The sequence below is a fragment of the Lepidochelys kempii genome, chromosome 13 (genome assembly GCF_965140265.1).
Source record: "Lepidochelys kempii isolate rLepKem1 chromosome 13, rLepKem1.hap2, whole genome shotgun sequence".
Lineage (NCBI taxonomy): Eukaryota > Metazoa > Chordata > Testudines > Cheloniidae > Lepidochelys > Lepidochelys kempii.
The window spans coordinates 225,238-252,126 of NC_133268.1; the positions used below are offsets into that span (position 1 = coordinate 225,238).

General features: G+C 48.9%; 1 protein-coding gene across 5 annotated transcripts in view; it reads left to right on the forward strand.

Annotated features, from left to right (window-relative positions):
• Nucleotides 1–26,889, forward strand: part of CDH22 (cadherin 22) — a 206,743-nt gene that overhangs the window by 125,850 nt on the left and 54,004 nt on the right. For all 5 annotated transcript variants that reach the window (XR_012154631.1, XM_073308961.1, XM_073308962.1 and 2 more), the window contains 3 exons: nucleotides 1,604–1,791; nucleotides 2,797–3,050; nucleotides 24,352–24,488. Coding sequence is in view for 4 of the 5 variants with exons in the window: in XM_073308961.1 (XP_073165062.1) it covers nucleotides 1,604–1,791; nucleotides 2,797–3,050; nucleotides 24,352–24,488 (579 nt within the window). In the remaining variant the exon portion in view is untranslated. The remainder of the gene's footprint in view (nucleotides 1–1,603; nucleotides 1,792–2,796; nucleotides 3,051–24,351; nucleotides 24,489–26,889) is intronic.

A 26,889-nucleotide genomic window follows, 5' to 3' on the forward strand; every position in this document is an offset into this window, starting at 1 on the left:
TGTGCAGGATTGTTGTTGCTGACTTTGCATTGGGGTAGCAGCCAGACACCCAGTCAGGGACATAGCCCCGTTGTGCTAGGTGTTTAAACAGACCCAGAGATCTGGAACCTGTCCTGAGAGCTTGCAGTCTAAGAGGGCAAGTGACATGAGGAGTGGGGGACCCAATCAATGCTGAATTTCAATGCAGACCCATTTGTTTATTAGAATTCTTCGGGAGTCAGTGTCATCTCTCCCCATTGGCCCTCAACTTGCCCACCTTGGACAGGCTGGCAGTGCAGAGACACTCTTTGACACTGGTGGCTCTGGGTGTACAAGAAGGCAGGTCGCGGTGCTGCGGGCCAGTGCATGGTCAGGTCTGTGCAGGTTTCCCTTATTCCACAGGGCAGTGCTGGTGGCAGAGGGGGATCTGACCGGTGATACGTGCAGGAGTCTTGGCTGCTCCTGCTCCTGCCTGTGGTCGTTGTGTAGTGGGTTTATTACTCCAAGCGCTCTGCAGATCCCAGCCCATTAACTGAAGCAGGAGGGGTGTCCCAGTGACAGCCAGCAAACCCCGGGGGAGTCAGTGGGGCTGCAGGACTTTAGCTGCAAGGAGTAGGCTTAGCTGTCTGTCTCTGTCTCCCTCCCTGGGCCTGTAGGCGCTGGAGGAGGGAGAGTAACCCCCAAACTCCATTGGCAGGTCAGCCGGTCTCTTCCCGCCATCTTTCAGGGCCAATCCAGACCTCAGGCGCTGGTTTGAATGAGCCCCAGGCCCTTCCTTGCTACCTGGCAGTCACTAGACCCTGCTTGCACACCATGAGCATGTGGGGTGTGACTGTGAGCTGGTCTCTAGATCCCAAGCCATTGCCAAAGCTCTGTGACCTGCATTTGAGTCCCACCACAGGGACAGAAATCCTGTCACTGAAGAGCTGCCGGACTGGGCTCTGCCTCGCACACCAGCTGCAGAGCTCTGTAGCACTTGGCTGGCAGCCTGGGGCAGAGCTACGAAGGGTTCCAAGCTGCAGCTGGAGGGAGCTCTGCCCGATGAGCACATTTGTATTCCGGACGCTAGCAGGGGGAAATGGGGCTGTGAGAATGCTGTGCCCACAGAGACCTCGGCACTGGCCCTGGACTGGCCGACATCCGTGCAGCTGGTTCTGAGACAGGTTGGTAAGGTTACCAGACTTATAGTGACTGGGATGCTCCCTAATGCCTTTCACCAGCTGCTTTCACCCAGAGTGGGCTTATTTGTTTTCCTCTCGCAGGAAAAGCCAACACGCCTTGCACAGGAGTATAGGAAATGGGGCATCCTCTGTGGTTCCAGCCGGGTCCCACGTGTGCCCCCAATGAAGCCCAGACTCTGGCATGGCTGCCAAGGATAAATGGGACATTGCAGACTAGACAGGACAGGACAAAACTCTGCTATCTGTGCATGCGGGAGCTGAGTTGCACCGGACCAGGGACCAGCCAGGTGTACCCAATAGGGTTGCTGGCATTCTGCCTGTAGGCTGGTGCACTAACCTAGTGGAGGTGCCCCCAGGGCGTGTCTGTGCACTACCTGAAGGGAACCTGGGGATCAGGGTCAGCGAAGGCCGCACTGTGATGCACCTCTCCTTTCCCTTGGCAGAGATGTACCAGTTCAGCGTTGTGGAGACTGCCCTTGTGGGCTCTGCGATTGGGAGAGTGAAGGCGGAGGATTCGGATGTGGGGGAGAACACAGACATGACGTACCAGATCAAAGATGAGGACGGGGTGCAGATGTTTAAAGTCACCACAGACAGCAACACCCAGGAGGCGATCATCACCGTGCAGAAGGTAAACCCAGAGGAACGCACCAGGAGGAGGTGTGAGGTGGAGGCAGAGGCGGTAGGTGGGGGAGGGCAGAGCAGGACTCTCAGAGCAGGACAGAGCCCTTCCCTTTTGATGATACCTGCTGCTGCTGCTGTATTTCAGAGGCTGGGGAATCACTCCTCCGAGAGCTGGTTTAATAGCATCTTAGAGAAGTTGGAAGCCTCAGACCCACCCCCGCAGCTAGCAGGGAGCTGGAGAAGTGTCAGGAGAGAGAAAGAGAGAAGCAAAGACTGGAAAGAAAGGGCCAAAGAAAGGCAAGGCAGGCAGGGTGCCAGCTGATGAAGTCGCTGGCCACAGATGCTAAGGGACACAGACAGTTGTGAGTGCAGAATTTACAGAGAGAGACTTTCAGACAAATCCATAATGAAGGGGTGAATGCTGCCATGCGCAGAAGCGAGGTGTGCAGCGTAGGGGGCTAACACTAATCCCCGTTATTGATAGCACCTATTAGAGAGCAATATTCCCACGGAATGCCTGAGCCTGACCAACCACACGTGGAGCCAGTCTGCTTTTTGTGGCAAAAACACTTGGTGCGGGCAGGAAAGAATGAGTGCTCACCAAGACCATTGCATTCCAGTCACCTCTGCTGTAGAAATAATCACAGGGTGATTAATGATCACTACACCATTGAAAATCACTCACTCGCCCCCACGGTGCGCACTGCCTTCTCAGTGCATTCTGAGTTCCTGCATCATGTCTTATCTGAATGTGGAGTGGGGGAGGGCAGGAAACGTTGTTCCTAGCAGCAGCCCTGTAGGGAGTGGGGCAGGAGCACTCCCAGCTACGAGTACCCTGCCCAGCAGGAGACGTTGCAGGGGGCATGGCAGGAGCTCAGGCTCTGGGCTTCTCCAGTCCTGGCCTCTCCCAAGAGCCCTGGTGGGGTTTAACCCAAAGCAGCAGTAGTGAATGCACCAGAATTGGGAAGGAACTGTCAGATGGTGAATCGCTAACCCTGTCCTGTTGTCTCAGCCCCTTGACTACGAGGCCAAGACGGTTCACACGGTGGTGGTGGAGGCCCTGAACAAGTTTGTGGACCCAAGGTTTGTAGATCTGGGCACGTTCCGAGACCAAACCATTGTGCGGGTCTCTGTGCTGGATGTGGATGAGCCCCCGGAGTTCCAGCCCCCCTCTGACCTGATGGAAGTCCAGGAGGATGCGTATGTTGGCTCTGTGGTAGGAGTGGTCACCGCTCTGGACCCCGATGCTGCAAACAACCCTGTCCGGTAAAATCAACCTTCCTAGCTTCACGTTCTCTTCTGCCAGGTGATGGGCCTGCGAGTGACACAGGGCCCAGCGGGTGCCTGAGAAGGGATTTGGGTGGGTGGGTGAGTGACTGGAGAGGGGCATGCAGCAGAGAGTGACAGCACCGGGTGAGAGAGGACAGGCAGGCGAATGGGAGACATAGGGCAGGCATCTGGCAGGTGAGTGACAGAACCAGTGTGCGAGTAGCAGACAGGTGAGGGCACAAGCCGTGTGAATGACAGATTCGTCATTGGCAAAGGAGTACCCGAAAAGGGGAATGGGCAATGTTCATACATACGTGTGACTGACAGTAGGGCAGCCTCAGGGAACAGGCTGGTGAGTGACCAGAGATGACAGATAGGTAGTGAAGAAGACTGACAGATGTACAGTATGGCATGTGCTGTGGGGCATGCCATTGGAGCCAGGGGCAGGGGTTGGGGTCGGGGTCATGGGAGGGATCAGAGACCCATGGAGTTGATGTTTGGGCAGGGCACACTTTGGGCAGCAGCTGATCTGCACAGAACGTTTCCCACTTCCATTCATTTGTGGCTAAGGAAATTGAGAATTAAACTCTCATTATCTTCAGCACAAAAGCAGCCTTATGGCTCTGCCAGGTGGCCTGAGTGGTGAGCGGTGGCAATGAAAAGCTGATGTACAGAAAACATCCTGGACTTGTGAAAAATTCCCTTGGAAGGCTGGTTTTTATGGTGCCGGGAATTTGTGCTGCAGGTCTCTGTACACAGCTGCTCACTGGAAATGGAGCATTGCTGTGTGCTGGAAAGGAGACCTGTGTAGCTGACCCAGGAGTAGCCTGGAGCCAGCGCATTGTGGCCTTGGATTCAAGAGCTTTATCCTGGAGCTGTTCCTGATGACAGAGAACAGGGCAGAGGGTAGGAGCAGGGACTCCAGAGAGGAGCACACACTATGGAAGGGGAAACAGCTGATGACAGCCTGTGAATATAATCGGCAAATGACACACAGAGATAATGTTCTAACAGGCCTGCTCAGGGCCACAGCAAGGCACTGGGGAATGCACAGCGCCTGGCTGTTTGGTGGGGAGGGAGCATCCCAAAGTCTCGCACGGGACCTTCGAATTAACATAGAACCATGTAGGAATCCCTACGGGAAACTTTAAACATAGAATCATAGAACTGGAAGGGACCTTGAGAGGCCATCAAATCCAGTCCCTGCACTTGTGACAGGGCTAATTATCTAGACCATTCCTGACATGTTTGTCTAGCCTCCCCTTAAAAGTCGCCAATGATAGAGATTCCACAACCTCCCTAGGCAATTTATTCCAGTATTTAACCACCCTGACAGTTAAGAAGTTTTTCCTAATGTCCAACCTAAACCTCCCTTTCTGCAATTTAAGCCCATTGCTTCTTGTCCTATCCTCAGAGGTTAAGAAAAACAATTTTTCTTCCTCCTCCTTGTAACAACCTTTTACATACTTGAAAACTGTTATCATGTCCCCTCTCAGTCCTCTCTTTTCCAGACTAAACAAACCCAATTTTTTCAATCTTCCCTCATAGGTCATGTTTTCTAGACCTTTAATCATTTTTTGTTGCTTTTTTCTGGACTGTCTCCAATTTGTCCACATCCTGAAATGTGGCGCCCAGAACTGGACACAATACTCCAGTTGAGGCCTAATCAGCGCAGAGTAGAGCAGAAGAATTACTTCTTGTGTCTTGCTTACAACACTCCTGCTAATACATCCCAGAAAGATATTCGCTTTTTTTGCAACAGTGTTACACTGTTGACTCATATTTAGCTTGTGATCCACTACGATCCCCAGATCCCTTTCCGCAGTACTCCTTCCTAGGCAGTCATTTCCCATTTTGTATGTGTGCAACAGATTGTTCCTTCCTAAATGGAGTACTTTGCATTTGCTGTATTGAACTTCTTCCTATTTACTTCAGACCATTTCTCCAGTTTGTCCAGATCATTTTGAATTATAATCCTATCCTCCAGAGCACTTGCAACCCCTCCCACTTATCGTCCACAAACTTTATAAGTGTACTCTGTATGCTATTATCTAAATCATTGATGAAAATATTGAACAGAACAGGACCCAGAACTGATCCCTGCGGGATCCCACTCATTATGCCCTTCCAGCATGACTATGAATCACTGATGATTACTCTCTGGGAACAGTTTTCCAACCAGTTTTGCACTCACCTTATAGTAGCTCCATCTAGGTTGCATTTGATTTCCCTAGTTTGTTTATGAGAAGGTCATGCGAGACAGTATCAAAAGCTTTACTAAAGTCAAGATATGCCACATCTACCCCTTCCCCCCATCCACAAGGCTTGTTACCCTGTCAAAGAAAGCTATCAGGTTGGTTTGACACTATATTTGTTTTTGACAAATCCAGGCTGACTGTTACCTATCACCTTGTTATCTTCTAGATCTTTGTAAATTGATCGCTTAATTATTTGCTCCATTATCTTTCTGGGTACAGAAGTTAAGCTGACTTAACGTGTACAGCCACAACCCCCTCTCTGCCCGCCCCGTTCCCGTCAGTCAGCACAGGGTGTTGTGCTAGGAAGGCAGCCGGTGAGAGAGCCCTGCTGGGGTGAGTTATTGGGAACAGTTATTGTTATAGAGGGTACATGACCCAGACCCCAGAGTACAGGCACACAGCTGCACATTCACACACAAACAAGCTCTGCATGGACCCTGTGTGTGCATGAAGTACGTACTGTGCCTCAGACACGTACACGCTGGGCCGGGCGCGCTCAGCCGCAGCTCAGGTACGCTGTAGGCACGGGGTGTGTCTATGCTGCGGTCAGAGGTATGACTGCAGCTCATGTAGGCACACCCATGCTCGCTTTAATTGAACTGGCATGGCTAAAAAGAGCAGTGAAGGTGGGGCAGTGTGGACCCCCGGGTGGGCTGAACAAGCCAGGCCAGAACACTGGGGACATATTTACATTGCTGGCCCGTACCAGGGGTCATGCATGTCTCCACTGCTGTGTAGCCACACTAGCTAGACTGACGTTAGCATGGGTGTGCTGAACGAGCTGCAGTCGCAGCTCTGATTGCAGTGTTGACATGCATACTGTGCGCGTTCCCTCTTCACATACTGCGTGTGCACAGCCGCTGCCTTCCTGGGACTTTGCTAGCACTGCTGCAGGCTGTAGGTTTTATTTTCCCGTCTTCAGTGGTAGGAAAGGGGCCTTGGGGATAGAATTGCTCTTTCTCGCTTGCTTCTTGTGCCGCTTCCCTGGGGGCGGGGGAGGGGTGATGCATTACTTGCAGAAAGGACCCGTGCATACAGAGGAAGGAGCCTTTCTGACCGTTGAGAGAGATGGTGATGTTTGGGACGGGGCGCTTGGAGCAGAGAGAAGCAGGAGCGTGTCTCTGTTGTTGCAGCAGCACCGTGCGCTCCAGACAGAGCCACATCTCACATGTCCAGCCTCGAGAGCCTGGCCAGTGGCACTCCGAGGTACCCAGACCCCCTGGCCTCAGCCCCACGAATCGGAATGTGTTTTCTCCTGTCATGGCTGATGCATTCAGTTATGAATCCTCCCTCCAGCAACCCCTAGGCAGACAGCTCCTCCGAGTCCTGTCGCGCTCCCTTGGGGCACTCTGCCCGCCTACATACCTGACTGTCCACTGGCTGTGGTTTTTCAGTGCCTAGCAGCATAAGAGATGGCACGTCCCCTTCCTGTAACGTGAGGGCGAGCTCCCGCTTCCCATTCCACCACACCCCTCCCCCTGCCCCGAGCTCTGCCTTGCAGCAACTCCATGTAATCAGGTGTGAATGAGAGGCCCCCTCACCACTCCCTTCCCTGCCGGAACACCAAATCTCCCTCACAGCACCAAGGTGAGGAAGAAGAGACTTTTTGTCAGACCTCTGTTGCTCTCCCATCCTCTGGCCGCCCGGGTAACATAACAATCCTCAGCACTTACTTAGTTCTTCACAGCTTCCAAGTGCTGCACAGACATTAACACAGGAACCCTCCCGGGGCCCCACAGGGAGGTGACATGCTCCTCGGCAGGAAGTCACCTCGCATTAACTCCCAGCTAGACTCACAGCATCTCTTCTTCATCTGGGGCACAGAGGAGAGCAACTTGTCCTGACAGCACTCCAGGGTTCGATCCCAGGCCCATTGAAGTCTGTGCTGAGTCCTCTCTGCTGGCACTGCAGTTGGGTGGATCCCCTTTACCTGTCTGATCCTTTGCTACTAGAAAGGAGGAGGAAAGAGGCAGTCCCTTCTGTAGCTGTGTTTCCATGGTGGCTCCCCAGCCCCTGACTCCGCTTTGTGTGCTGGACTTGCCTGGTGCCATGTACGTGTCAGAGGAGCTGCAGTCTCACCTTGCAATGGCGAGGAACAAGCACTCTGCCCTTCAGGTGAGGAATCCCAAGGAGCCCCGGAGACAACTGAGCTGAGATTGGCCTCATCAGCATTTCCAGTTCCCACTAGTACCAAGCTCCCAGTGCTGAGCTTTGAGGACCAGTAAAGAAAGAGCCAGAGCAGGTCTGGCACGAGTGCCCTCAGTCCCAGGTGGTCCCCTCCACCCGCTGAACGTGCCCCTAGACTGCGCTGCTCCCACCCATTGCTTGTGTGAAGAGCTGCTCTGCCAGGGAATGCCATGATGTTCTCTGGGTGGGTTGTGGGTTTGGCTCATGAACGTGGCAGGTTTGGTTACACAGATGTGTGGATTCTATTCCCCCCTTTTGGGGCAGCGCAGGGCAGCTGATGTGAGACCCTGTACATACGCCTACCTGTGAAAAGCTGACAGGACTCCAGCTCTACTCCATGCTCCTGGGAGAGACAGGGGAAGGCCCTTTTTTCCCCCGGTTGGCCAGTTCATAGCCTCTAACAGGGCTGGCCATCTCCGTGGCTTCCTGTCCTCTGCCAAAATGCATGTGACCCTCTGTCCGTGTGTCACTCTCACAAAGAACCTCATGCATTAAAGGCACAAGAAGGGAGAGAGTCCCAGAGTGGAGCCCTATCATTTTCCACCTCCATCAGGCTGGCTGAATAACTCCTGAAGCGCTTTCTCGTGGCAGCTCATGCCTCCGATGACAATGGGAATGAGCAGCGGCACGCACGGATATCTAGCACAATTCCATAAACCCAACGTGCATGCAGCAGCCTTTGTGCCTGGGCTGTGAGGTTTCCTCCAGCCTCCTGGGAGACGCCATCTGGTACATGGAACATTGTCCAAGTCAGACACAACATGGAGGCAGCCTGGGTACACGCTGCCCTCCTTTCCATGAGCCATCCCAAAGAAGGTCAGTCATGCTCCTGGACGTGCCCATTTCACCCTGGAACAAACCCATTCCCCAAGCCCAAGAGCTTCCCTCAGATGGTTTGTACAGGATGGAGCCCAGCAAACTCTGCTTTTTCATGCTACATTTGAAGTCAGGCTTTAGGATGACTTCAGACCCCAACACCTGCTGACATCCATCCAAACGCTACCTCCTCAAAAGCCAGCAGCCTGGCCCAAGTACTGGAACTCCTTGCCCATGCAGAGGCCAGGGGACAGAGAGGGTGGAGGGAAGGAGCTGCAGTCTGGGCTTTCCCAGGCAAACAGAGTTTGCTGGTGGAGGCTGTGCCAGAGCTGCATGGAGAGAGGAGTTTTGTCATTCCCTTGGAGAGTTAATTAATCCTTCCCTTCCAGCTCTGCCAGGGTGACTCTGGACTCTGCCGAGGCCCTACCTCTACAGACAGAATTAGCAACCCAACAGGTCCCCATCCTCCATGGAATACCTGCCTCACCCCCAGCCGATGGCTCCAGGCAAGGCACCTTCAGGTGATCCCGGTGACTGAGCACTCACCCTGCACTGACCTGGGATTTAGACAGGTTCTGCTTCCCAGAGGGCTAGTGCTAAACAACCCCCATCCCTAGAGAGCTGGCTGCAGCAGGAGAGCGGTCCCATAGCACTCTCCGTAGCAGGCTGAGATTGGATCTCTGTATCGGTACCATGGTAAGTCTGTGGTTCCAAGCTGCTAGTTCAGTGCCACTCCCACGAGGGCGGTCACTCTTCCACGAAGCCCTGAAACAATGTCAGGATTCTGATGCCCAAGAGGATCTTTAGATTCCACAGCCATCTGGGTGGGTCACCACAGCACACCAAGTCCTGGGCTCAGCCATCCCCTCTCATGTCAATAAGAGATGGGAGCCCAGGCAGCTTGGCTTGCATCACTCAGTGAAAAACAGCCGCAACCTGTGTGTGTCCAGAGAGGAGGGTGAAAAAGCAGCATAAACCCCGTCAGGACATGGCAGGGAATCTTTATCTAAAGGGAAAGAGCTTTTAATTTCATTCCAGCTCTTATTCACTGTCTGACAAAGGCAGGGGCTGGGACATTTTTAGATGGGAATTTTCTGTTTCCAGTTGGCTTTTCGGCTCCTGCTGTATTTCTTCTGCACAGTGTGATTTTTCTCAGCCGCGCCATTGTGTTACGTAATACATTGATAGACTGCCTGTGTACGTGAGCTTGTTTGTATGGGAGCCTTTTGTTTCTCTCTCTGCAGCGAGAGCCTGAGTTCTGATTGCCTGCGTTCCAGGCTTTATCAGCACTGGGAAGATGTTGCTTGGGATTTAAGGTTCTCAGAGATATTCTTGTTTGGCATTCACCAAATCCAGAGACATGTGTTGGACACGGGCATTTTATATACTTCAACAACACAGCAAGAACTACAATCTGCCACAGCACAAAAGAGAGAAGAGAAAAAAACAAACATCACAAAAAGCTTTTCATAGGGTTCGAAAAGCTTCCCATTAACAAAACCACCATTAACAAAAGCCAACGGACATGGCAGCAAATGTGCTCCTCATCGTGGTCACGGGAGGAATGAAACAACCTGCTTGAGAAATGCAGAAAGATGAGCACCAAGAAAGCTGCCTAAATGAAACAGCCACTTGTAACATCCAAACAACAGGCGATGCCAGCAGGAAGAGAGGAAAATGGATGACAAGGGCTGCATTCCAATCAGAACCAGGGACTGCGACAGCATAAAGTCCCGGATATCAATCACTGTGCAGGCTTCAGGCAGAGGAGCAAGGAACATCCCATAGTCCAGGAAATCTGGAGAACGTGGGCCCAATCAGCTCGGTGGGGTTGGGCTGCAGCATCACATGACATCACATCACAGACACTGGAAGGCAGGGCTCATGTTCTGCTTGTAATGGCAGGTGAGTCTGGTGGCGAGAGCTCAGTGCCCAGTTGACAAAGATCCACATGACCCAAAAATACTGCATCGATTCAGCATGATTGGCCATTTCTGGGCATTAGCCCTCCTGGGCTGAGCTGGGTGGGCCCGAACTGTTTCTTCCTGCTGATCTCGGTTCTGGACATGTAGGAACAGCATGGGGCAAGCAGCTTCTGAATGGACGTGGCCCTGGGGAGCGAAGAGAGAACCTCACATCCTGTCGCTATCTGACCTCGATTCAGCATGATCACGGCAGAACCACAGTCCCCACGGCATGTCCCAGTGGGGCGAGTTGCCCCTAAACACTCTGGCACCTCACTGTGGGAGGAGCACGGACGCCAGGTTAGCGATGTGTGCATGGGCAAGTAAGGAGCTACGTGTGTCTATGTTATAGCTCTTGTGTGGTGGCGATGCAGCCAGCGAGGTGTATTTGTGTGTAGTTTACCTGACCACAGTACCTTTCCAGTGCATGCCTCTCTTGTTTACACCAAGTCCCTGCTGTTCAGTTCACCCATCCCTAGCATGTACTTCAATTGAAAATTGCCCCCCGTGCTGGGTTAACATCCCGCCATCTATTGAAAACATGCTGCGGGATCATTAACGGCCCCGGCCTCAACTTCACATCTCACCCTCCAGCAGCGGAGGCCACTTAGCACCACGCAGATGCGCTGGATTCAGCACTGACTGCAGTGTGAAGCCTTCTTTTCTCTAGCCGTGAGCAGTCCGCCCAGCACCTTGCCTGGCCTCCCTTTTGCTACATCTCCAGCCAGCTCACTTCAGGCTGTGAGTGGCCAGTTCCCACAAGTGAAGCAGGATCAGGACTTGCTGCTATTTGGAAGAAGAGCCCGAAGGAAAACTCAGGTACTGCAGAAAGTGGCGTTGGGAGTTCAGTGGGGGTGCTCTGAGGGGAGACTCATTGTCTCCAACTAGAGAAAGGAATGGTATGAAGACGAGAGAGATCAGTAGCTCTATCTAACGAACAAGGACAGGATGAGATGGAGTGGGTTCAAGCTGCAAGAAGGGAGGAGAATTTAGGTTAAATAGCAATAATGGGGCTTTTTGTCTTCAATGTGCTGTACAGACATTAAGTGACTCATCCCAGAACTCTGCAGCGACAATCAGGGTATCCGAGAGCTCCCAGGGTATTTAAGGCAGTAGAACAAGTTGCTGAGGGTGTTTTGTAGAATTACCAGGACTGGAGAGATCCAAGGCTGGGACCCAGGAAAATAAACTCAACCCTACTATACTGTAGAGAGCTGGACACGCAGGCTTCTCAGAAATCCAGCTCCTCCTCACTGTGGGAGAAGAGCAAAACGGTAAAGGGTCTGGAATTATTACAGAGCTCGATAAGGACAATCAATCCTTAAAAGACAAAGTAAACATGATTTAAAATACGCTCACAAGCAAAGCAGTTACAAGTGTGAGAAGAGAGGCTCCAGCACAGAGTTATACTCACACCTGCACCCTGGCCCTGGCTTCGCACAGAATCAGTGGATGTCAGATGCTTCTAAACCCAAGGGTCTCTCTCTCCTTGGTGATTGTATCTTTCTCCCCAATTATTTTTATTGAATAAGTTTCTTTATTTATGCAGCAAAGACAAGAGGACAAACAAAACAGATGCGTGCATCTCATGTCTACCACAGAAATAGGCAGACATGGAGAAGAGAATGAAGTACCATCTCCATCTCTAACTACATATGCAATGGAGAAGAAGAGAGAGAGGTGCTCAAGGTCAGGGGACGTGGAAGAATAATGGGAACGCTTATGTAAATATCTTGATTAACCCATCAGAAGTATCTGAGATTTTGTTGCACCAGTTTCTATTATTTCTTCCAGCAGTTTAGTCTCCATCTGAGAGATTTTTGCTGATTTGGACACCCAGAGGTTTTCCCATTTCCTTGCAATTGCATTTTTGGCAACTGATAAGCACAGAGCAGCAGATGAGTACTGGAGACTGCGATCCAGGCCAGGCTGGTGTTAGAGGCCTCTCTGAAGAAATCTGAGGATCAAAGGAAAGGTAATGCCCTTGGCATGCTCTGTGCTTCCATTGGGAACTAAGGCAGAAAATGGGGGTATATCACACATGAGGACATGCCGGGGTCCTGCTCACTTGCTGTGATGGCTCTTGGAGATTATCAGCATCTGTCTATGAACATAAGAATGGCCATACTGGGCCAGACCAATGATCCAACTAGCCCAGTATCCTGTCTTCTGACAGTGGCCAGTATCAGATACTTCAGAGGGAGTGAATAGAACAGGCAGTTCTTTGACACGGTCTCCCACAGTATTCTTGTCAGCAAGTTAAAGAAGTATGGGCTGGATGGATGCACTACAAGGTAGGTAGAAAGTTGGCTAGATTGTCGGGCTCAACAGGTAGTGATCAATGGCTCCATATCTAGTTGGCAGCCGGTATCTAGCGGAGTGCCCCAAGGGTCGGTCCTGGGGCCGGTTTTGTTCAATATCTTCATTAATGATCTGGAGGATGGTGTGGATTGCACCCTCTGCAAGTTTGCAGATGACACTAAACTGGGAGGAGAGGTAGATACTCTGGAGGGTAGGGATAGGATACAGAGGGACCTAGACAAATTGGAGGATTGAGCCAAAAGAAAACTGATGAACAAGGACAAGTGCAGAGTCCTGCACTTAGGACGGAAGAATCCCATGCACCGCTACAGACTAGGGACCGAATGGCTAGGCAGCAGTTCTGCAGAGAAAGACGTAGGGGTGACAGTGGACGAGAAGCTGGATATGAGTCAACAGTGTGCCCTTGTTGCCAAGAAGGCCAATGGCATTTTGGGCTGTATAAGTAGGGGTATTGCCAGCAGATCGAGGGACGTGATCGTTCCCCTCTATTCGACATTGGTGAGGCCTCATCTGGAGTACTGTGTCCAGTTTTGGGCCCCACACTACAAGAAGGATGTGGAAAAATTGGAAAGAGTCCAGCGAAGGGCAACAAAAATGATTAGGGGTCTGGAACACATGAGTTATGAGGAGAGGCTGAGGGAACTGGGATTGTTTAGTCTACGGAAGAGAAGAATGAGGGGGGATTTGATAGCTGCTTTTAACTACCTGAAAGGTGGATCCAAAGAGGATGGTTCTAGACTGTTCTCAGTGGTAGAAGAGGACAGGACAAGGAGTAATGGTCTCAAGTTGCAGTGGGGGAGATTTAGGTTGGATATTAGGAAAAACTTTTTCACTAGGAGGGTGGTGAAACACTGGAATGCGTTACCTAGGGAGGTGGTAGAATCCCCTTCCTTAGAAGTTTTTAAGGTCAGGCTTGACAAAGCCCTGGCTGGGATGACTTAGTTGGGGATTGGTCCTGCTCTGGGCAGGGGGTTGGACCAGATGACCTCCAGAGGTCCCTTCCATCTCTGATATTCTATGATTCTTGCATGATCCATCCCCTGTCATCCAGTCCCAGCTTCTGGCAGTCAGAGGCTCAGGGAATCCCAGACCATGGGGTTGCATCCTTGACCATCTTGGCTAATAGCCATTCATGAACCTATCCTCCAGGAATTTATCTAGTTTTTTTTTTTTAACCCCATTATACTTTTGCCTCCACAAAATCCCCTGGCAATGAGTTCCACAGGTTGACTGTGTGCTGTGTGAAGAAATACTTCCTTTTGTTTGTTTTAAACCTGCTGCCTATTTGTTTCATTGCGTGACCCCTGGTTCCTGTGTTATGTGAAAGGGTAAATAACACTTCCTTATTCACCTTCTCCACACCATCATGATTGTACAGACCTGTATCATATACCCCCTTAGTCGTCTCTTTTCCAAGTTGAACAGTCCCAGTCTTATTAATCTCTCCTCATACAGAAGCTGTTCCATACCCCTTATAGTTTTCGTTGCCCTTTTCTGTACTTTTTCCATTTCTAAAGCTTTTTTGAGATGGGGCGACCAGAACAGCACTCAGTATTCAAGGTGTCGGCCTACCATAGATTTATATAGTGGTATTAGGATATTTACTGTCTGATTGTCTATCCCTGTCCCAGTGTTCCTAACGTTCTGTTAGGTTTTTTGACTGCTGCTGCACGTTGAGTGGATGTGAAAACTATCCACAATGACTCTTTCTTATGTGGTAACAGCTAATTTAGACCCCATCATTTTGTATGTATAGTTGGGATAATGTTTTCCAATGTTCCTCACTTTGCACTTACCACCATTGAATTTCATCTGCTATTTTGTTGCCCAGTCACCCACGTTAGTGAGATCCCTTTGTAATTCTTGACAGTCTGCTTTGGACTTAACTATTCGGGGTAATTTTGTACATCTGCAAATTTTGCCACCTCACTGTTTACCCCTTTTCCCAGATCATTTATGAACATGTTGAACAGTACAGACCCCTGGGGGACCCTACTATTTACTTTTCTCCATTCTGAAAACTGACCATTTATTCTTATCCTTTGCTTCTTGTCTTTTAACTAGTTACTGATCCATGAGAGGACCTACCCCCTTATCCCATGACTGCTTAGTTTGCTTCAGAGCCTTTGGTGAGGGACTTTGTCAAAGGCTTTCTGAAAGTCCAAATACACTATATCCACTGGATCACCCTTGTCCACATGCTTGTTGACACCTTCAAAGAATTATAATAAATTGTCGAAGCATGATTTCCCATTACAAAAACCACGTTGTCTCTTCCCCAACGTACTGTGTTCATCTATGTGTCTGATAATTCTGTTCTTTACTATAGAGTCAACCAGTTTGTCTGGTACTGAAGTTAGGCTTACTGGCCTGTAATTCCCAGGATTGCCTCTGGAGCCGTTTTTAAAAATTGGCATCACATTAGCTATCCACCAGTCATCCGATACAAAGGCTAATTTAGATGATAGGTTACATACCACACTTAAAAAGAAAAGGACTTGTGGCACCTTAGAGACTAACAAATTTAGCTGAGCATAAGCTTTCGTGAGCTACAGCTCACTTCATCGGATGCATACAGTGGAAAATACAGTGGGGAGATATTATATACACAGAGAACATGAAACGATGGGTGTTACCATATACACTGTAACAAGAGTGATCAGGTAAGGTGAGCTATTACCAGCAGGAGAGAAAAAAACCTTTTGTAGTGATAGTCAAGGTGGGCCATTTCCAGCAGTAGGCAAGAACGTGTGAGGAACAGTAAGGGGGAAAAATAAACAAGGGGAAATAGTTTTACTTTGTGTAATGACACATCCACTCCCAGTCTTTATTCAAGCCTAATTTAATGGTGTCCAGTTCGCAAATTAATTCCAATTCAGCAGTCTCTCGTTGGAGTCTGTTTTTGAAGTTTTTTTGTTGAAGAATTGCCACTTTTAGGTCTGTAATCGAGTAACCAAAGAGATTGAAGTGTTCTCCAACTGGTTTTTGAATGTTATAATTCTTGAAGTCTGATTGGTGTCCATTTATTCTTTTACGTAGAGACTGTCCAGTTTGACCAAAATACACGGCAGAGGGGCATTGCTGGCACATGATGGCATATATCACATTCGTAGATGCGCAAGTGAACAAGCCTCTGATAGTGTGGCTGATGTGATTAGGCCTTATGATGGTGTCCCCTGAATAGATATGTGGACACAGTTGGCAACGGGCTTTGTTGCAAGGATAGGTTCCTGGGTTAGTGGTTCTGTTGTGTGGTATGTGGTTGTTGGGGAGTATTTGCTTCAGATTGGGGGGCTGTCTGTAGGCAAGGACTGGCCTGTCTCCCAAGATCTGTGGGAGTGATGGGTCGTCCTTCAGGATAGGTTGTAGATTCTTGATGATGCGCTGGAGGGGTTTTAGTTGGGGGCTGAAGGTGACGGCTAGTGGCGTTCTGTTATTTTCTTTGTTAGGCCTGTCCTGTAGTAGGTGACTTCTGGGTACTCTTCTGGCTCTGTCAATGTGTTTCTTCACTTCAGCAGGTGGGTATTGTAGTTGTAAGAATGCTTGATAGAGATCTTGTAGGTGTTTGTCTCTGTCTGAGGGGTTGGAGCAAATGCGGTTGTATCGCAGAGCTTGGCTGTAGACAATGGATCGTGTGGTGTGGTCAAGGTGAAAGCTGGAGGCATGTGGGTAAACATAGCGGTCAGTAGGTTTCCGGTATAGGATAGTGTTTATGTGACCATCGCTTATTAGCACTATTGTGTCCAGGAAGTGGATCTCTTGTGTGGACTGGTCCAAGCTGAGGTTGATGTTGGGATGGAAATTGTTGAAATCATGGTGGAATTCCTTAAGGGCTTCTTTTCCATGAGTCCAGATGATGAAGATGTCATCAATATAGCGCAAGTAGAGTAGGGGCATTAGGGGACGAGCGCTGAGGAAGCATTAAGTCAGCCATAAAAATGTTGGCATACTGTGGGACCATGCGGGTACCCATAGCAGTGCTGCTGATTTGAAGGTATACATTGTCCCCAAATGTGAAATAGTTGTGGGTGAGGACAAAGTCACAAAGTTCAGCCACCAGGTTAGCCGTGACATTATCGGGGATAGTGTTCTTGACGGCTTGTAGTCCATCTTTGTGTGGAATGTTGGTGTAGAGGGCTTCTACATCCATAGTGGCCAGGATGGTGTTATCAGGAAGATCACCGATGGATTGTAGTTTCCTCAGGAAGTCAGTGGTGTCTCGAAGGTAGCTGGGAGTGCTGGTAGCGTAGGGCCTGAGGAGGGAGTCTACATAGCCAGACAGTCTTGCTGTCAAGGTGCCAATGCCTGAGATGATGGGGCGCCCAGGATTTCCAGGTTTATGGATCTTGGGTAGCAGATAGAGTATCCCAGGTCAGGGTTTTCAGGGTGTGTCTGTGCGGATTGTTCTTCTGCTTTTTCAGGGAGTTTCTTCAAAAACAGACTCCATCGAGAGACTGCTAAATTGGAATTAATTTGAAAACTGGACACCATTAAATTAGGCTTGAATAAAGACTGGGAGTGGATGTGTCATTACACAAAGTAAAACTATTGCTCCATGTTTATCCCTCCCTCCCCCCCCCCCCCCCCGCTACTGTTCCTCACACGTTCTTGCCAACTGCTGGAAATGGCCCACCTTGATTATCACTACAAACGGGTTTTTTTCTCTCCTGCTGGTAATAGCTCACCTTACCTGATCACTCTTGTTACAGTGTGTATGGTAACACCCATTGTTTCATGTTCTCTGTGTATATAAAATCCCCCTACTGTGTCTTCCATTGCATGCATCCGATGAAGTGAGCTGTAGCTCACGAAAGCTTATGCTCAAATAAATTTGTTAGTCTCTAAGGTGCCACAAGTCCTCCTGTTCTTTTTGCGGATACAGACTAACACGGCTGCTGCTCTGAAACATAGCACACTTAGTAATTCTTCAATTTTATATTTGAGTTCCTTCAGATCTCTTTGGTGAATACCATCTGGTAACTTATTACTGTTTAATTTATCATTTTGTTCCAAAACCTCCTCTATTGACACCTCAAGCTGGGACAGTTCCTCAGATTTGTCACCTAAAAAGAATGGCTCAGGTGTGGGAATCTCCTCACATCCTCTGCAGTGAAGACCAATGCAAATAATTCATTTAGATTCTCTGCAATGACTTTAGAGTGATCCTTTAGCACCTTGATCATCCAGTGGCCCCACCCATTGTTTGGACTATTCCTGCTTCAAATGTACTTAACTTTTTCTTTTTTTTTTCTTTTTGTTTTTTCTGTTAGTTTTTATGTCTTTTGCTAGTTGTTCTTCAGATTCTTTTTTGCCCTGCCTAATTACATTTGTACACTTGATTTGCCAACGTTTATGCTCCTTTCTATTTTTTTCAGTAGGATTTGACATCCAGTTTTTAAAGTATGCCTTTTTGCCTCTAACCGCTTCTTTTACGCTGTTGTTTAGCCATGGTGGCATTTTTGTGGTCTTGGTATTATTTTTTTTTAATTTGGGGTATACATTTAGTTTGAGCCTCTAGTATGGTTTTTTTTTTTAAGTTTCAATGCAGCTTGCAGGGATTTCACTTTCGTGACTACTCCTTTTAATTTCTGTTTAACTAGCTTCCTCATTTTTGTGTGGTTCCCCTTCTTAAAGTTGAATGCTACTGTGGTGGGTTTCTTTGGTTTCTCCCCCGCCCCCCGGCCACAGATGTTAAATTTAATTGCATTATGGTATTATTCAGTAGTTCAGGTATGTTCACTCCTTGGACCTGATCCTGTGCTCCACTCCAAGAACCAGTCATTAATTGTGTCTAGAAAGTTTATTTCTGGATCCTATCATGAGGTGACATGTACCCAGTCTATATGGGGATAGTTGAAATCTCCCATTATTACCGAGTTTTCTAGTTTTATAGGCTCTCTAATCTCCCTGAGCATTTCACAGTCATCATCACCATCAAGGTCAGGTGAGCGGTAGTATATCCCTCTCTACTTTTATTAGTCAAGCAGGGAATTTCTATTCTTAGAGAGTCTATGGCACAGTTTGAGTAATTTAGATTTTTACTGTATTTGGCACTATGCTTTCTTTTGCATCTAGTGCCACTCCCGCACCAGCATGACCTGCTTGTCATTCCTGTATATTTTGTACCCTGATATTCCTGTGTCCCATTGATTATCATCGTTCCACCAAGTTTCTGTGATGCCTGTTAGACCTTCATTGAATACCAGAGACTCAAATTCACCCATGTTATTACCTAGACTTCTAGCATTTGTATACAAGCACTTAGCAAATTTGTCAGTATTTAGTTGTCTGCCTTCATGTGAGGTAACTGAATGGGACTCTTTTTCATTTGACTGTTTCTCTTCAGTTCCTACCTGTACTTTATCAACTTCTATCTTCTCCTTTTTACTAGGATATGGAGACTCCCCATTAATAGACGCTCCCCTAAGGAACATCTTTGTCCGAACCGTGTGCTCCTCTGCATGTGTTGCCTTTCCCCCAGCCCTTAGTTTAAAACCTCCTCTGCAACCTTTTTAATTTTACATGCCAGCTTTGGGTCACAGTCTCCTAACACATACTACGTTCTGCTGGGGCAAAGGGGTGGGGGAGGTAACTGCGTGGGCAGAACATATATTTGCATGTGCATCTATATGGTGATGATTTTGGACAGTTTTGTCCTTTAATTTTCAAGCTAGTGTCTGTCTGTCTGTGTCTGCCTCCCTGTATTTTGCTGTTTCCTATGGTATTTGTGCACCAGGATAGTGGTTTAGCCAAGGGCGGGTGTTGGTTTTAATGAGAACCACGCAGCTAAAACCTTGTGTGGGAGGCTGCTCTGTAAGCACCTTAGCCTGACAGGTATGCAGCAGTGTCACCTGCAAGTTCATTGATGAGCCGGGAGGAAGTCAGTCCCATGGCTAAGCTGTGGCTAAACAAGGCTGGGATGTGAGTGGCGGAATCTGTGGCCTTGAGATCACATTGGGAGCCACCCTCCTTGTCTGAACACTCTCTGGTGGAGATCTTGGGTCTTGTCTCTGTGTCGTTACTAATATTGATATTGCTGCCTGGAGGCCCCCGGCTGCATCAGGGCCCAATTGTGTTGGGCGGGGCACAAACAAATAGGAAAACGATCCCTGCCCTAAAGAGCTCATGGTCTAGGAATCCTCTCCCCACACTTCATCCACACACGGTCACTGGGAGCCTTCTGCATGCAGCCTCTGCCATCTGTTGTGGCCTTCCTGTGCCTTCCTACTTCATCAGCTCTCCCGCTCGGTTCCTCTCTCAGCTCCCTTGCCTCTGCCCCTCAGTTTATCTCTCCCTCTGTCATTGGCCTGAACGCTTTAATTTATTCACCACCCTCCTTTTGGTAATTTATCCCATTTTACTTTTTGTTGTCTTGGATTATTTAATTCTGTAAAAGGCTTTGGGATGCCTTGCGTATGAAAGATGCTGTAGACAATACAATTATATTGTATTGCCGATGATTCGCTGGCCTCCTGGACTTCTAATTCTTATCATGGTGGTGGTGTTGTAGTTTATTATTTGTGTTGTGTCTGTGCTCTGAGAGCTCAATCAGATGGGGCTGTGCCGTGCTGGGCACAGCAGAACCAGCCCCTGCCTGCGAAGAGCTTGCAGTCCAATTGTGCTGTGATTTAATGCTAACATGCTTGGTTGTGAGTGTATGGTTACTGGAAATATTGTACTGTGCTGGAGCACTGGGGGCATAGATCCCAGTCATCATGATGTGGTTAAAGTGGAGGGCTGGATTCTCCCCCTGCTCAACCACAGACTGACTTTGTGACCTGGGGCAGGACATGTAACCCCTGTAAGAATGGGGATAACCATACCTGCTGTTTCTCTATTGCCTGGGGGGCGTAGAGGGGGGTTGTGAGGCTAAACTCCCCGTTTGTTAAAGCACACGAGGCTGCTCGGATGGAAGGTGGTAGGGAAATTAGAAGGATTCCTGTTCGAATGGTCCTATTTTTTATTGTGCTGAGGCTCTGGGCAGGGGGCACCTAGCCCAGGGGCTAGGCTGGCAGGAGGTGCCCCCCCCCAACACGCTGAATAGTTGCAGCGGGACTCTGCCTGGCAGGGGAGCCCTGCTTGTGGGTGCTGTCCTCTACACTGTGTGGTTTGACCATGGCTCTGTGCTGGCTCCTGCCCTGTGGAAGTGGCCTGTGCGGGAAGCTCCCAACTGGGAGAGTTTTGGGGAGTGGCTCTCTGGGGCTTGCTTGGTGAGGAGACGGTTTGTGGGTCCCTTTTGGCCTTTGGAGCAGCTGTGTCTGTGATACCGTCTCTCTTGCTTTTTGTAACCATCAGGCACATGGCACTGGGCTGCTTCATGGCCCTGGCGCCCGCCCCGCCGGGTCCCGGATGCAGCCGCGCTGCTCGGCTGCTCTTTCCTCTCGCTTACACGGAGCTGCTCAGCAGGTCCTGCCTCTGATCGGACAGTGCTATTGCCTCAGCAGCCTCTTCCTTCCCCAGCCCCTTTGGCCGCTTGCAGGGAAAGGGAGGAATTTGGAAGAGGCGGGATCCCAACCCTACCCCATCCTACTGCTCCCCTAGCTTGTGCTCTGTGAAGGTCCCTGTAAAAGATTCACAGGGACAACTGAGCGCTCAGGGTGCTGGAAGGCTTTGTTCAGGAGCTGGCTGTGCAGTTGAAACACAGGGGTCGATCCACCTACCTACAGAACCAGAGCAAGATCGATTGGGGCGCTGTCAGGGGATGGGACTCTCAGAAACAGAAGAAGACGGAAATAAAAGGGAAAGTTAGATGGAAAAGTAAAAACCCTTCCTGACAGCCAGCAGCCTGTGAAATGGTGGGATAGACACCTGCAGGAAACCAGAGGAGTTTTCATTTGAGTTATTTAAAACTAGATAGCACAAAGTAGGAAAATACAGGGAATGTCAAAGGACAATCTGCTGTTTGTCTGTCTGCTTAGGTGTTTGCATTAGCACCATTCATGGTGGTTGTGGTCTTTGCTTGTAGACCTCAGGGATGCATGGTCTGGGATCAAATTGGACCTTGCCACCTTTAATTTTTATGACTGCACTTATATTTACACTGTTGCTGTCCTTGGCTCCCATCCCCACACAGCTCTGCTACTGCACCATGCTCCGGACATCCAGTAACCCTGACGTAGACGGGTGCAGCCAAAGAGAGGTTCCCGAGTGGTGAGAACTGCTAACCGGGGGATGCCCCATTCCTGTGCCATTGTGCTGGTCTGGGAGTTACTCATGGCTCCTTTATTGCCTTGAATCTGAATAGATCTCTGAGCCATTAGCGATTATCTTTGCGAACTCGTGGAGGAGGGGAGAGATACCAGAGGACTGGAAAAGGGCAGTTATAGTACCTAGCTATAAAAAAGGGAATAAGGACAAGCCAGGGGATTATAGACCAGACAGCTTAACTTCAGTACCAAGAAAGATAATAATCAATGTTTGAAAGCACCTAGAAGAAAATAAGGTGATAAGTAACAGTCCACATGGATTTGTCAAGAACAAATCATGTCAAACTAACCTAATATCTTTCTTTGATAGGGTAACAAGCCTTGTGGATGGGGGAGGAGGGCAGCAGTAGATGTCATATATCTTGATTTTAGTAAGGCTTTTGTTAGTGTCTCACGGCCTTTTCAGAAACCAACTAGGGAAATACAGCCTAGATCAGGGATCTCAAACTCAAATCACCACGAGGGCCACATGAGGACTAGTACATTGGCCCGAAGGCCGCATCACTGAAACCTTTTCATACAACGATACAAAAGTGTAGTCAAAAATGAAAAATATGAAGAGTAATATAGTATGATATTAAAAGTCAACATATTAACTTTTTAAAAACTGTAATGTGAAGAGGGGTTTTAATAAAATATAAACACTTGTAACTATTCCTTATGTGGTCAGTAACACTGATGATGATCTACACTAACAATCTATCAACATAGCTGTAATGGCAGGAACTTTTTAAAGTAAATATTCATACAAAATACTTTGCCACTTTTAACAAACATTCTTCCCAGCTACTCACAGCAAAGAATCATACATGCTGAACTTCATACCTCAGACTGCTCGTCTAGTCGATGAGGCCCCGCCCCTGCCCTGCCTCTTCCCACCCCTTCCCCATCCCCATTCCAAACCCTTTCCCAAAGTCCCTGCCCCAACTCCCTCCCCCCCCAAGCACGCTGCATCCCCGCTCCTCCCCCCTTCCTCCTGGAAAGTCCTACGCGCAGCCAAACAGCTGTTTGGTGGCAGGAAGCGCTGGGAGGTAGGTGGAGGGGGGGCAGGGGGTAAGGGGAGCTTGGCTGCCGGTGGAGTCGGCGCCTATGGCAGGCCACAGGAAATAACTCCACTGGCTGCTTGAGACCCCTGGCCTAGATGGAGCTACTATAAGGTGGGTGCACAACTGGTTGGAAAAACATACTCAGAGGGTAGTTATCAATGGTTCACAATCAAACTGGAAGGGCATATCGAGTGGTATCCCACACGGATCTGTCCTGGGTCCGGTTCTAGTCAGTATCTTTATTAGTGATTTGACTAATGGCATAGAGAGTACACTTATAAAGTTTGTGGGTGACACCAAGCTGGGAGGGGTCACGAGCACGTTGGAGGGCAGGATTAGAATTCAAAATGATCTTGACAACCTGGAGAAATGGTCTGAAATAAATAGGATGAAATTCAATAAGGACAAAAGCAAAGTACTCCATTTGGGAAGGAACAATCAATTGCACAAATATAGAATGGGAAAGGACTACCTAGGAAGTAGTACTGCAGAAAAGGATCTGGGGGTTATAGTGGATCACAAACTAAATATGAATTACAAATATAAAAATTTGTAACACTGTTGCAAAAAAAGTGAACATCATTCTGAGCTGTATTAGCAGGAGTGTTGTAAGCGAGACACGAGAAGTAATTCTTCTGTTCTACTCAGCACTGATAAAGCCTCAGCTGGAGTATTGTGTCCAGTTCTGGGCACCAGACTTCAGGAAAGATGTGGGCAAATTGGAGAAAGTCCAGAGGAGAGCAACAAAAATGATTAAAGGTCTAGAAAACATGACCTATGAGGGAAGATTGAAAAAATTGGGTTTGTTTAGTCTGGAGAAGAGACGACTGAGGGGGGTCATGATAACAGTCTTCAAGTACCTCGAAGATTGTTATAAACAGGAGGGTGATAAATTGTTCTCCTTATCCACTGAGGGCAGGACAAGAAGCAATGGGTTTATATTGCAGCAGGGGCTGTTTAGGTTGGACATTAGGAAAAACTTCCTAACTGTCAGGGTGGTTAAGTGCTGGAACAAATTGCCCAGGGAGGTTGTGGAATCTCCGTCACTGGAGGTGTTTAAGAGCAGGTTAGACAGACTCGTCAGGGGTGGTCTAGGTAATATTTAGTCCTTTCTCCATAGCCAGGGGACTGGACTTGGTGACCTATTGAGGTCCTTCCCAGTCCTGCATTTCTATGATTCTATGAATGTGCTGAGCTGATGCATTACAATCAGAACAGACGTTTCCCCTTGTCCATAGTCCCTGCTTCTCCCAAGGAAGGAGTTTGCACTCTTGGTACAAGCTTCCCCAGTATACCCTCTATAGACCTTAACTCTAAGGCCTCCAGTCAGATAGTGATGGGGCCACCTATGTCCCTGGAGATAGGGGCCAGACAGAGAACAGGTTAGTGTCACATTGGAAGTGATTGTAATAGGGCCTAACCCAACCTGTCTGGGAGTCAGTACAGGCCTTGCTAGCCCCTCCCCAGTCACTCATGGCTCTCTCCTGCTTTGTGCTCAGATACGCCATCGATCGCAACACTGACCTGGAGAGGATCTTTGACATTGATGCAAACACAGGCGCCGTTGTGACAGGCAAAGTCCTGGATCGGGAGACGGCAGGGTGGCACAACATCACGGTCCTGGCAATGGAAGCAGGTGAGGAGGAGGGTTCTGGAGAGGGGTGGGTCTCACTCACTGGCGCAGAAGTGACCAGCCTCAAGGAAGCAGGCATTAAATAGTGGTGATGTAAGAGAAGATGCAGGAAGGGGAATCTAACATCTCCCCAGACAATCTAAAAATACTCCTCCTGTCTCATGTGTTGAGAAGGGGAGCTGTGGTCGGATGGTACCTTTGATGAACACTAATCAAAACCCATGTTATCTACCCAGCAGCTCCACCAGCCATCCCTACGCTGCTCATTTGCTGCTTTCACCCCTGATGAGACACCTCTGGGGCTCCCAAGAGCCCATGTTTAGATAGCGTGTTTCCTCCTCAGTTCTGATGCCAACCTGTTTCTGGATTTGCTGCCTGGGTCCTGGCGCCTCTGCCTCTCTCCTCAGACATGTGCAGTGCTCGCAGTCCCCCACGGGGCAGGAAATTATATTGTGGGGACTCTGCAGTAACTTAAAATTCCCTCCGGCCCCGGCACCTGCACTGCGAGTATTTTCTGAAGGACGCCTCCTACTTCCCATTCACACACACACGCCTTGCACCGGCGTTGGGCCAGTAGCAGAAGCAGCTTGTCCTGTGTTACATCAAACAGTGATTTTATAAAAACAAATAGATTTGGGGCATTGTGTCTAGAAAGGGCCATGACAGTGAGGGACAGATTGACAGATGAAATACAACAGATGGACAGAAAGGCCCATCACTTGCGCTCTTCTTCCTTTTCTCCAGACAGTTGTGCAGGCTGTCTCGGCCCAGCTCTCTGTGCTGTCGTCGGCACCTGCTCTCAGCTGTGGTGATGCAGCAGCCGTGCTGTCTGTGCTTCATCAAGGTTATTTCTCTGCCTAATGCCACTGGGTGAGAGCCTTGGTGATTCCAAAGACTTCATTAAACACAGGGAGTAAGCAGCAAGGAGGCTAAGGCAGCTTCAATGAGCTCAGAGAATTGCCCTTCCCGAGGCTGGGCTGGCCTTGCTCACAGGGAGAACGCTTGCCTCCAGCTCCAGAGCAGCAGAAAAGCTTCACTAAATGCAAAACTCAGCTACGTGACTGTTTTTCCCTCAATAATTTCTGCACACACAGACCACCGTATCCCTTACTCACATGTATAAAGAAACCCATTAACTGATCGGGCTCTCTCTCCTGTGGGCTGGGAAGGAAGCAAGAGAAGTTCTCGTTGTAATTTCTGTTTTGTAAGTACTTGGGAAGTGCCAAATAATGTGGGACATCTGAGTACGTGGGTAGACGGATGGGTGGATGATGGACAAACTTCAAGGACTTGGAAGTTTGAAGACACCACTAAATTTGCTTTTATCTTTCTAAAGGGGCCTGTGGGGGGTTGTTACTAATGGTTTTTCACTTGTTTCTGCCCATGTTTCCTGCACTCTGCTAATTCCCTTTCCTACTGTTTGCCTGGTTCTGCCCTTTCCATTCTGTGCAGTTTCCCAGAAGGATGAAAATGATGTTATAAAACTGCTCTTCTAAACTTCAAGAAGACAACGAGAAAACAAAAGCCCAAGCAGTCACGTTAGCTTCTGCTTCTGGTGAATCTTTGAGCTCCCTCACCGGGGCTGGGAGGGCTGCAGACAAAATAGGGAAGAGCCAATAGCTGACAGAGTGGATTTCTGAATGTTCCCCTTGACGTTCCTCTCCTGCTTCTCCCCAAGAGGGCCAGCACATGCTGTTCTTCTAAGTGAAAGGCGGTTTTTTGGTGAAATAAATATTCAGCACTACGGCAGGTAGAAAGGGAGCACCTGCCTTATGTGTGAATACAGATGAATTGTGAGAGCCAGATGCAGGGCGGGGATTGAAAGATTGAGCGGAAGAAGGAAAAGAAACAGAGACACCTAAAGGGCAGAGGTTTGCAGAACCAAGTAGCTGTGAGATAGGGAGCTACTGCATTCCCTAAAGGCTACTGTGGAAAAGGGAGCTTGTGCCTGAGAACTCCGTCTGCCTGGGAATTCTGAGCTGATGGCCAGACGGTAGCGGTGACCTGGGAGGCTAACAGGAAGGGCCTGTGACAGGAGATGGAGCCTGCCTGTTCGCCATACTCCATTGTCCTCTCTTTCAATAAGCTTCTTTTGGAACCTTGACATACAGTCCTCATGTGACAGGTTTCAGAGTGGTAGCCGTGTTAGTCTGTATCAGCAAAAAGAACGAGGAGTCCTTGTGGCACCTTAGAGACTAACAAATCCTCATGTGATAGCCTTTCCTTTCTGTAGGGCAGTGATGCCCTTCCAGCCTTCATTTGCAGTTGCTGAGGAGCCCTCTCTCATCCGGCTGGGGAGAGCGAGGAGGAAACGCATTCGCAGACGTGCAGGTTTCATGTTCGTTTCTCTGTGAGGATTTTTCTCATAATGGCACTTCTGCCAAAACACAGTGACATGGAACGA